We start from the raw sequence: 12,048 nt of genomic DNA on the forward strand, positions 1-12,048 counted from the left end.
GGGTTAGGCCGTAAACAAACAATAAATGGACAAGATAATCCAGACGATGATAGGTACTATGAAGAAAATAAAACATGTTGATGGTGGTTTGCATGGAAGTCAGGGAACTCGTCTTTGACATGAAGTGAGACTCAACAGAACAAAAAGAACCAGTCATGCAGAGATAAATGGGAAGATTTTAAATATCTGTGACAAGTGATTAGCACACACTCAATTTACATAACCAAATAAATACTGCTCCTCCAAAGTAATCATCTTATGAACTATAAGGCTGTCCAGGTTATGCTTCCATTACCAGAAACATTTCTTGGAGATCATGTGTAAATGCCTTGAGCATCAGTGGTACCTCTTTGGATTGAGTTTTGTAACCAGCTAAGTCACTTCAGAGGGGCAGGGGGAAAAAAAGGTCACTTAGCACTAAGTCTAGTTAAAGCTAGGCATTACAATCCAAGGGCCAAATGTATAAATAGTAATGATACTGCAAAGTATCTTCGCAGGATTGGCGAGAAGATTAAATAAAATGACGAATGTGAGAAAGTGCTTAAACCTCACCCTATCCAATGAGATCACTACAAATGAGAAAACTGTCGAGTCCAGCTCGACAGCACAGGTTCCCAAAGCGCCACCATGGTGAAAGAATGAGAAACACTCAAAGTTACAGTGGGGATCAGGGGACCAACAGCCCCATGAGGTGAAGGTACCCAAACTGATCTCAAGTCTGCTTCATTATACTTTTTGAGACTTACTTGTATGTGTTTACATGAGCACAGCAGGCCAGGTGGCCTTCAGTGATAATCCTGCGCAGTTAACATTTAATATCTTTGTATCCCCCTTTTTCTGCCTCAAGGACAGAGACCCAGGTAATCTTTATGTGCCTCCCAGGCACCAAGGATAGGAACAGTCTGTTGATGGCTTTCCATCCGCAGGCGTACATCCTGCTTTCAAGATGTTTTCTGTTCCTTCTTGGATTCCTTCAGGAGTCACAAACTGAATCATGTCCTCTCAGCAAGATTGTTTAATTCTTTTGTCAGGCCTTTTAGTAGGCCTGTCTCCTACATCTCCCCCTTTTTGTTTTTGTAGATAACTGAATATAGTCAAGAAGGCTAACTGTTGCTGCTGCTTCTTTCTTGTTCTTCTCCAGACTACACAGAGACAAAACAGAATGATTAATAAAACACTGCAACTACTTGTAAGTCCATAACCATAGGATTTGATTTGTTTGAGAGGATTTAAGGCACTCCTTCAGCTATAGCATTAAACAAAGAAGAGCCAGTAATCACATCAAGTTTTTTATTAAAGGTGTCTAGAATGTCACATTGTAACTCTTGTATATCTAATGTAATATTTCCTTGATTTAGTAAGTGTAGTTTAACTTTATCCCAGTTAAAAGTCGATTGATCACATTTATGTGCAGTCACACAGAATGATGTGTAATTCCAGTCACACTTTAGTCTTAATTGTTTTTGTAGACTTACCAATTGACCTCCCAATAAAATAACAGATTGTTGTAAGTCAGCCACTTGTGAAGCCAATTTTTCATCTATTTTTTGTTGAGTGGACCAAAGAACGTCTGCATCCTTATGCCATTCTTGTACAAAATGAACAGATTGATGCAATGCTATTCTGGGCACTGCTGTAGTGGTGGTGATTGCTATAATTCGCAGAATAGCTGCTATTAACATACCAATAAATCTTTTTGTTCTTTTTAAAGTTACTTTTATAATTTCTTCTATGGCATAAAGAGTAGGGCTTTTTTGCCAGCCTCTTTGTAAATCCACTGGTATCCAAATACCTGTCCGAGTTTTTAAAACATAAATACTTTGCCAAGATTCATTGAAAGGAATGGTATTGTTTAAACACGTATAAAAAGAACAATTTATACAATTTATAAGACTAGTAGAAATGTTACATATCGCTGGCCCTAACAGAAACACAAAAGGTAATCTTACACAGGCCTGAATAATATGAGTAGAATTTTTAGTAAAATTAAGTTGCCTTAGAAAAAAAAATAAAAAAAAAAAATAAAAGTTGCCATAGGATCATTTAAGACATATTCAGTTTAACGGCCATTGCAAGCCTTAAGGCTTTTGGAGGCCATAGGCGCCTCCCCAGTCGCATTCTGTCCTGGGTGATGGATGAGGTGAGGAACGGGTCGGGGGGCAAATCCCTCTCTATGCCACGTCAAAGATGCAGCCCCACATGCCTCATGATGATACAGCCGTGGACTAGAAATATTTGTTCCTTTAATCTCAGGTGTTCTTCTAGGGCCCCAAACTGTATCTGTCCCTCAGGAGTATTTAGTAACAGATGACCTTCAGACCCTCTACAATTTTTCCACTGGACCCTGTCCTCCATCCATACCACGTCCTATTCTTAAAGCACAGCCTGGAAGATTAGGACCACTATAATGTATGGTGGAATTTTCTCTTTCTTTAAAAGTAAGTGCTGTTAATAAGAAAAAAAAAGTGTTCTTATTCTCTCCAGGCTTTTCTACAATAGAAAGCCATCCCTGGAATCCTGTCTTTAAACAGAATTCTCCAAATCCTATACAAATGGATGTGCTGTCTGTTCTTACTGTATAATTTTTTAGAGATCATCCTTCTTCCTTTTTTAAAGGAAGGCTTTGATCATAAGGACCAGGAAGCCAGGCTGAATCATTGACAAATACGGGAATACTGAATCTTCCTATGTAATGGGTCTTAATAAAGGAGGATTGGGAATATATGCCCAATAATGATGACTGGAATCAGTTTGAATACTTACCGACATTGTGATAAGGGTTACCATAGCCAGTAGTAGATTGGCAGATGTTTTTGGAAGGCCACGATGATGAACTAGGCTCTCAGCTTCCTGTGATAACTTTTTTATCTGCCCCCAAGTGGGTATTGTAGCAGTTCACATTCGCTTGGTCTTGGCAGGCCCAGGTTCTAATGTAAGGTGTGATAGGGCATGCGTCAGAGGTCTGGAAGGTGGGTCTATATCAAATCATGTTTTTTCCCCTCCAGTACCAGATTCTCCTCCTCAGGATCCATCGGTGTTCATTTTCCTCTATTAAGATAAGAGCATACCCTCTTCCTTGTTTAAGCATGATACCCTGCTTCCATTCCCTGTTCTCTTTCCACATTATTTTTTGCCAAACCTCCTGTAAGGGAGAAACTTTAAGGGAAGTATCTTTAGTCTGTTGTGAAAAGTTCCAGTGAACCTCAGCTGCTGGTTTCTCATATACCCCTCTTTTTTTTTTTAATATAGCCCTCTTATGTCCAAAAAATTTAGTGTAAAAAGAGCTAGAGCTATTTTATCCTTAAATAGGGGAAAGAGGTCCCAAGCCATACTGTTCTCCCCCTTTTTGTTTTGGTAGTATAAGTTCTAAAGTTAGGTGGGCACGTTTGATGATGGCTTCTCCTTGAGGATTATAAGGAATGCCTGTAATATGTTTAATAGACCAGTTAGCTAAAAATGTTTGAAAGATATGACCTTTATAAGAAGGCCCATTGTTAGTTTTTATAGTTTCTGGTAGGCCCATATAGGCAAAAGCTTGTTGTAAATGAGGGATACACTGAGTAGTTGATTCTCCATTATGAACTGAAGCAAAAATCATTCCAGAATATGTGTCAACGGAAACATGTATTAAACCTAAATTACCAAAAGAGGGCATATGAGTAACATCAGTTTGCCATAAGTCATTAGGATATAATCTACGAGGAATTACGCCTTCCTGATTTATGGGCACTATTGTGGAAGTCTGACATGTAGGGCATCGAGAAACAGTATTTTTAGCTTGTTGTCAGGATAATTGAAATCGATGTTGTAATCCTCTGACGTTAATTTAAGTTAAGTCATGAAACTGAGTGGGAGTAAGGAGTGTAGTTAATTTAACATCAATCTGGTCATTACCTTCTGATAAAGGTCCTGGTAATTGAGAATGAGAACGGATATGAGTAATATGAAATGGAAATTGTCGATTCCCAACTATATCTTGTAATTTCAAAAATAACTGATGAATGGGAGGGTCCGAGACAGGAATATGAATAGTCTCTATCTGGAAAGTTACCTTAACAACATATTGAGAATCTGAGATAATATTAATGGGTACTATAATGTCTGATAGGACAGTAATTATGGCATCTAGTTCAGCTTGTTTTATTGATGAATATGATGACTGCCAAATTTTGGTGGTTGGACCGTAATATCCAGCTTTACATTCTTTATTTGCATCTGTAAAAAAGATAGGAGCACACTCGATCGGTTCTGTTTTAGTTATTCTAGGCAATGTAAAACATGTTTTTTAAGAACATTAATTAATTTAGAAGATGGATAGTGACAATCAATTGTACCAATAAAATCAGATAATGCTATCTGCCATTCCATGTTTTGTGCAAAAAGTCATTCTATCTGATCTTTAGCTAAAGGAACTATTATATATTTGGGATCATATCCTGAAATTTGTCAAATACGAGTCCTCAATTTAAAAAGCAATTTACTAATAAGGTCTACATAGGTAGTCAATAATTTTGTTTGTTTATAGGGTAAAAATACCCATTCTAATTATAAATTCATTTTGCCATATTATTCCTGTAGGAGAATGAGGTGTAGGCATAATTAAAGCAGTTAAAGGTTGTTGAATATTAATTCGAGATAACTGTTTTTCTTGTGTGCCTTGATTAATTTCTTATAATTCTCGATTGGCTTCAGCTGTAAGTGTTCGTGGACTGTTGAGATCTGTATCTCCTTTTAGAGTATTAAATAAATTTGTCAAAGCATAATTAGGGATACCCAGTTTAGGTCATAACCAATTAATATCTCCTACTAATTTTTGAAAGTTGTTCAGAATATTAAGGTGATCAGTTCTAATTTGTATCTTTTGAGGGGATACTGTATAATGATTAAGAATGTATCCCAAATAATTATTTTCTGTATTTTATCTGGGGCAATTATTAAACCAAATTCTTTTAATATATTTTGAGTGTCTAAAAATATATGGTGCAATAACTGATTATCTGGATGAGCCAATAAAATACCATTCATATAATGTATAACATAAGCTTGGGGATATTTTTGTCTAATGATAGACAAGGGCTGATTAATAAAAATTTGACATAAAGTAGGACTGTTCATCATTCCTTGGGGTAAGACAGTCCATTGATATCTCTGACTGGTATTAACGCTAGGGACAGTAAAAGCAAACTTAGGAGCATCAGAAGGGTCTAAAGGAATAGTAAAAAAACAATCTTTTAAGTCTATTATTGTAAGATGTCATTTTTTAGGAATCATAGATGGTAACAGAATACCTGGCTATAAGGCTCCCATGGGTTCCATTACAGCATTAATTTTTCTTAGGTCTGTTAATATTCTCCATTTACCTGATTTCTTTTTTATAACAAAAACTGGGGAGTTCCAGGGGCTAGTAGATTCAATTATATGTCCTTGTTCTTTATGTTTTATTATTAGCTCATATAATGCTTCCAATTTTTCTCTGGTTAAGGGCCACTGCTCCATCTACATGTTTTTTTCTGAAAGCCAAGTCAGTTTCAATGCGGTTTTTTTTGAAGCAGTGGCCCTAGGATAAATTTGGATTTTGCAAAGGGTTATATCCCATATTGGCCATAATTTGTTTAGCTTGTGGGGATATACTGGGTATGGTTACATATGCTCCCCATTGCATTAATAAATCTCGCCCCCAAAACTGATTGGAATATCTGCAATCAGAGGTTGCAAAGTGGCAGTTTGTTGTTCTGGGCCTTTACAGAGCATAGGTTGAGAGCTTTGAGAGGTACTATTCATAGTCCCTATTCCTGTTATAACAGTAGGAACTGATTTTAATGGCCAGGAGTGAGGCCAATGTTTTATAGCTATTATTGAAACATCAGCTCCTGTATCCATGAGCCCAGAGAATCTCTTTCCCATTATTTCTATATCTAGTTTTGGTCTCTCATCAGTAACATAGGTCGGCCAATATACTTGTTTTCCTATACTTCCAAATCCTCCTTCTCTTTTTCTAGGGGAATTATTAATCTTTATGTAAGGAAAGAGAAGGAGTTGTGTAATTTGGTCTCTCTTTTATTTGATATGGAATATTAGTGCTCTTCATAACATGAATTTCCCCTTCAAAATCTTCAGTGATTCCAATGTGTACTTGAATGCCCTTTATAGTTAGACTACTTCTACCAATCATAAGTCCAACAGTATTTTTGGGAAGAGGACCACATATTCCTGTAGGAATTTTACATATTCCCATAGATGGCATCAATAATTGATTATCTAGGGCAGGAATATCTATTGCTGCGCTGCCTGAGATTGCTGGAAGTAAATCATATATTGATTGTTTTCTAATATTTGAGTGGGACATGTGAATGGGACTGCATTCCATGAACTTGGATTGTTTGGGGAGCCCCAGCTGGGCCCCAAAAGGTGTTTCCCAACAGAGGAGTCCTATCTTTATGAAATTTGGCATGGCATTGATTAGCCCAATGATTTCCTTTTTGACATTTAGAACATAATCCAGGGGCTTTAGCTTCCCTTTTTTAATCCTTATTATTTTTTATTTTACAATCTTTTTTCATATGTCCCAGTTTTCTGCATCCATGACATTTAATTTTATTGTCCTTTTTTCCTTTTGAAAGGGTCTGTGGCAATAATTGCATCTTATAGGGTTCTGATCCAATATCATGACACACCTTTATATAATCTTCCAAGTTGCTTCCCTGAGCTTTTAAAGGTTGGAGAGCCTTTTGGCATTGAGAGTTAGCATTGTCATAAGCCAATAGCTGTAAAAGAATGTCCCTTATATTAGGCTGAGATACCGTGCTCATTAAATTTTGTCCAAGTCTGGCTATAAAGTCAACATAAGGGTCTCCATTAGACTAACTTGTGTAAATGATGGAGTAGTATGTCCAGGAGGATTAAGTTTTTCCCAAGCTCTTAAACATACAAATCGTACTTGGGAGAGGACCTGATCATCAAATTGTAATTGAGCCTGTATTCCAAAATATCCTCCTGACCCCATCAGCTGTTCCAAGGAAATGTTAATAGGTGGATTTGAAGCAGCATTTTTATGAGCTTGTTGATTTGTTTCATCTTGCCACCAGGTTTTAAACTGTAAAAATTCAGAGGATGATAAACAAGTTCTTGCAACTATATCTCAGTCAAAAGGGATCAGCATTTCAGCTTGTCAAAGTCCTTGAATTAAACCCATAGTATATGGAGAGTTAGTACCATATGGTGTACATGCTTGTTTTATCTCTTTGACTGTCTTAAAAGGAAGAAGATGATAATCATAAGTAATAGCACCTTGTGGATCTTGTGGACCAGGGGAAACCTGAGTGACTACCACAGGGAGGGCTAGGGCATCTTCATCCCCTTGTAGTTGTGCCTGTCTAATTCCCCTTTGAAAGGGAGAAATATGGTTGGGCACTGTCAGAGGAGGTTTCAAAATGTCATCCCATGGAGTTTCCGGATCTAAAGGGGGTGGCTCGGTTAAGGGTGCTGAAGGATGAGCCACATTAACCATGGGGAAATGATCATTACTCCCATATGATTTTATTTTCTTTCACCCTTTTCGTTTGTGGTGCAGAGGTGCTTTTTCCCCTTCAGAATCACTATTCTCATATAAACGAGATTCATTCTCTGACTGTTCATGTATTGTCTCTATAGAATCTACAGAATCGGAGGCTTCTGAATGTAAAAGTCCTAGTGCAGTGCTAATAAGATTCCCCAGTAAAAAAATTAAAAAAAAAAAAAAAAAAGATTCCCCAGTGACCAAATGAATACGTTCCCCACTATGATACCCCACTATGATAAGCTCTGCGTAGGCAACACATAATTTCTTGCTACTCTTTATACCTTAAGGTCCCTCTACCTGGATCAAGTCAATAGCAATGTTTTTCAACAGCAGAAAGTAAGTCTTTTAAAGTAGAATGAGAAACTTGCACTCCCGAGTTTTTCAACGAAGTCTTCAAGACTTGCATATACTCGGTATGCTTAGGGCTTCCCTTGTGGCTCAGATGGTAAAGAGTCTGCCTACAATGCGGGAGACCAGGGTTCAATCCCTAGGTCAGGAAGATCCTCTGGAAAAGGAAATGGCAACCCATGCCCCATTGTTACTCTGATTGAATTATCCACGGGGTGTACTCACCAGGTACTTTCCACGTCCACCTCTTCGGTCGGAATTCCCCGTGTTCCTTGCCTCCTAAGAAGCTTCCAAAGCTGGTTTCACTTTCAGGTCCCTGCTGGGGCGCCACTTGTCGAGTCCAGCTCGACAGCACAGGTTCTCCAAAGCGCCACCATGGCGAAAGAATGAGAAACACTCAAGAAAGTTACAGCAGGGATCAGGGGACCAACAGCCCCACGAGGTGAAGGTACCCAAACTGATCTCAAGTCTGCTTTATTATACTTTTTGAGACTTGCTTGTATGTGTTTACATGAGCACAGCGGGCCAGGTGGCCTTCAGTGATAATCCTGCACAGTTAACATTTAATATCTTTGTATCCCCCTTTTTCTGCCTCAAGGACAGAGACCCAGGTAACCTTTATGTACCTCCCAGGCACCAAGGATAGGAACAGTCTGTTGATGGCTTTCCATCCGCAGGCGTACATCCTGCTTTCAAGATGTTTTCTGTTCCTTCTTGGATTCCTTCAGGAGTCACATACTGAATCATGTCCTCTCGGCAAGATTGTTTAATTCTTTTGTCAGGTCTGTTAGTAGGCCTGTCTCCTACAAAAACAATTCTTTAAGCCGCAGCAGCTGTTCAAATATATGAACCTATTTTTCTTCGCGGCTTCGAAGTGGCTCTAAAGGTAATCAAAACCATCGGTTCTTTAAGGTTTATTAAAATTAAACCATTCCCAACTTAGCATCTTAAAGTCTCACATTTTGATCCGCTCCCATCCTCTCTGTCCTTGCCTATGTCAATCACTCTCTAATGCAGACTTTACCACCCGAAACGTGCGCTCTTTCCTGGGTGTTCCTGGCCCCAGTACTGCCCAAGACTTTAGGGCCCAGAGTTCACAAAAGAGTCAGCGTGGACCCACAAAACAGCCCCAAAGATTCTCTTCCTAACCTGCACAAGTGTCCACACCAGGCAAGGTCCGAAACCGGAATCAAGGCGACCCCGCCAAGAAAAGAATGAACAGCATCCTGGGGCAGGAGGTGGGTGGGTTGCAGCCGAGCCTTATCGAGCTGGTAGGGGTCACGCAGGGTCACGCACGGCGCCGCAGAGCCTGCCGGGAGCTCGATGTGCAATGGCGACGCCAAGCCTCCGCGGTAGGCTAGCACGGCTTGGGAACCCGCGGAAGCCTATACTGAAGCCCAATAAGCCCCTCATCCTAGCTGACCATGTCGGGGAACGGCGCCGGGAGAAGGGCGGTGAGTCTTCGGAGCCTCGGAGGCCCCAGTGCGGAAGCCGGAGTAGTGCTGGAGGCTACTGGGTGGGAGGGTCGGAAAGTAAGGGTTTCTTTGTGACTGAGGATCCTCCCGTTCTGCCCCTCCAGAGGCGACCTGTATCACGGAGATGTCGATAATGATGGCCTGCTGGAAGCAGAATGAATTCCGCGACGAAGCGTGCAAAAAAGAGATCCGGGACTTCTTCGATTGTGCTTCGCGGGCTGAGGTGACAGGAGGCTTCTGGGGTGCCGTTCTGGGAGGGAAATAGGGGGCATACAGTAATGGTTCAGGGTACTGTTTTGAAATCTCTGTAATGCTGAGCGATTTGTTTCATTGCCTTCAGCTTTACCGGGTGCAAAATGAGGTTCATCATTAATATTCGTTTTACAGAATTTTTTTTATCAAGCGAAGACATGCATGGGAAAGCCACTTTTTAAAGTTTAAATTGCTGATCAAATAGACATTATTGTTTAAAGTAAACTAGAGACAGTAAAGGACAGGTTGTTTGGTTTCCAAGCTAAATTGCCGGCTGGCAATTGTATACTAAATTGTATAATTCAGATTTTACAATCATTCGTGGATCCCAAGTCCTATGAATGAAAGGGAACTGGGAAGATGACACAGATCTCCAGCCTGGTTAACACCTTAGTGTAATTTGGGTTGTGTGAGAATTCTTAGCTTAGGTCCAGGCCTACTTCAGAACTGTCATTTTAATTTTTGTTCTGTGTTTTCAGGCAGCCCGAAAAATGAGATCAATCCAGGAGGATCTGGGAGAGTTGGGGAGTTTACCCCCCAAGAAATTGAATAAGCTGCTACAGAGGTTTCCTAACAAACCTCACGTCAGCTGAAAATGGAGAAGCATTTTCAATGACTGGACTTAGCTTCTGAGAACTAAATAGAGGCATTTTAGAGACATTTGCACTGCCATGCTCTCTTTGAAGAGTAGAAGGAGGCAAAACACCTGTCTTTTTTTTTTTTTTACACTTTGGAAACATTACGTGAATGGAAATTTTGCTTTATTTTGAAATAAAATTTTCTGAAGAGAACTTGGCCTTTTGTCGTGGATTAGGTACTCCCACCATAGTTGAACCTTGTGTCCTCCCCTACATTCTGAAAGGTCTTTGCTCCCTGATTTGCAGCAGGAGCAGGACAAAAACCTTTGTGTTGTCCTGCAATTGAGGTCCTTTATACCATTTAGTGCCCTTGCCTTTGGATGCATTAAGGTTGTTATCCATATATGCCGTTTTTTTGCCATCATCTGTAAGTATATTTAGAGACAACCTATTTTTGTGCATAGCCTCTGTAAGGTGCTGCTGGAATAATCAGAGGTTCACAGATTAATAACCCACAGTTACTGCAGATGAATTTTATTTGGCCCACACAGTTAAAATTTAAATTAGCTGACCATAATAGAAAAAATGTCATAAAAAGTCCACTTTTTAGCTTCCCTTAAAAAAAAAGATCTGACAACCCTAGTTTCTTATCCCCACATGGAAATAAAGATTAATCAAAAGTGTTGATTATCTCCATTCTCCAGAGATCTGGCCGTGGGACTCCCCCAAGTGGTGAGACTGAGACTTAATTGGCAATTGTCATCTTTATGTATCACCTGTTCAGTAGTGTCATTAAGTTATCTGCCTAGTTGCTGAAGGCATTTACTTTTGTGACCTCTTGATATTCTATAGCCTGCCCTTTCAGACATACTGAGTTAACTTTTTCTATGTACTTTACAGCACATATATCCCCGTTAAATACACAAAGGGATCAGTGGGGGTTTTAAAACTACAGTGGGATAATTATTAAGATAAAAGAAAGGGCCGAGCCTTCTTTAACGCCCCCCACCACACACCCCATTGATGGAGCACTGGACAACTGCCTATTCTGTCAGCTGAGGCTGTTACGAAGAAGTTCAGTGCTTAGGTACTGTGGACTAGCCTTGAAGTTCTTAACCTTTGGTCAATAGACTCCCAGTAAGAGGTCTGTGAATATGAATAAGAAGAGAAAAAGTTATCTTTAACCACAACTGAAATTGAGTATTTCAGTTAGCACTGGGAAACAACAGTATTATTAGCAATACCTATATGAAACCACAATATTTTATACATTACAGTTACAGATGTCTCAATATTTATACTCATCACAGGGAAACCTGGAGTGCTGCAGTCCATGGGGTGGCAAAGAGTCAGGCACGACTGAGCGATTGAACTGAACTTCAAAATTATGGTAGTTAAACTTGCAGCTAGATTTTATTAATTGTATTTCAACATAAAATATTTTCTTTATAATTCTTTGATTTAGTCTATTTATAAACAATCTGAGGGACCTCCCAGGTGGTCCAGTGATTAATACTCTGCTTCCAGTGCAGGGGGCGCAGGCTCAATCCCTGTTCAGGAAACTAAGATTCCACATGTGGCCCCCAAAATACAAATAAATACTTTAAAAAAAACTATTGCGGGGGCCGGGGGGGGGGCGGGTCCCCGGGTCTTCACCAGGTTGCCATGGCACACACATAAAAGAGGTTAGGAACATCTAGACTCAAAGGCCCCACTGACAACAGGACTACCACCTCCCGAAATCAAATGCCTTCTTTTCCTGGTGCTTCGCCAATTAGACCCCATAAAAAGTCTTCTGGAATGCAGGCTTCTGAACTACAATTCCCAGAAGGTGGTG

The 12,048-nt window shown here is 39.8% G+C and overlaps 1 protein-coding gene and 1 long non-coding RNA gene across 3 annotated transcripts; one reads left to right on the plus strand and one right to left on the minus strand.

The window, feature by feature from the left end:
* Positions 1 to 710: 710 nt before the first annotated feature.
* On the minus strand, positions 711 to 9,173 carry LOC122709488. 2 transcript variants are annotated; one of them, XR_006345529.1, is made up of 3 exons: positions 8,132 to 9,173; positions 2,764 to 4,215; positions 711 to 1,142 (listed from the first exon to the last, which is right to left on the minus strand). It is a non-coding gene; the product is annotated as an uncharacterized LOC122709488 (long non-coding RNA). The 2 variants fall into 2 exon arrangements; XR_006345528.1 differs by lacking the exon at positions 711 to 1,142 and having other exon boundaries at positions 1,277 to 4,215.
* A 24-nt stretch (positions 9,174 to 9,197) lies between these two features.
* Positions 9,198 to 10,424, plus strand: CHCHD1 (coiled-coil-helix-coiled-coil-helix domain containing 1). Its single transcript, XM_043926911.1, has 3 exons — positions 9,198 to 9,360; positions 9,486 to 9,604; positions 10,113 to 10,424. Exons 1-3 carry the CDS (start codon positions 9,237 to 9,239, stop codon positions 10,224 to 10,226), a joined length of 357 nt encoding a protein of 118 aa, XP_043782846.1. The 5' UTR covers positions 9,198 to 9,236; the 3' UTR covers positions 10,227 to 10,424.
* The last annotated feature ends 1,624 nt before the right edge of the window (positions 10,425 to 12,048 follow it).

Source organism: Cervus elaphus, chromosome 15 (assembly GCF_910594005.1).
Source record: "Cervus elaphus chromosome 15, mCerEla1.1, whole genome shotgun sequence".
Taxonomy (NCBI): Eukaryota; Metazoa; Chordata; class Mammalia; order Artiodactyla; family Cervidae; genus Cervus; species Cervus elaphus.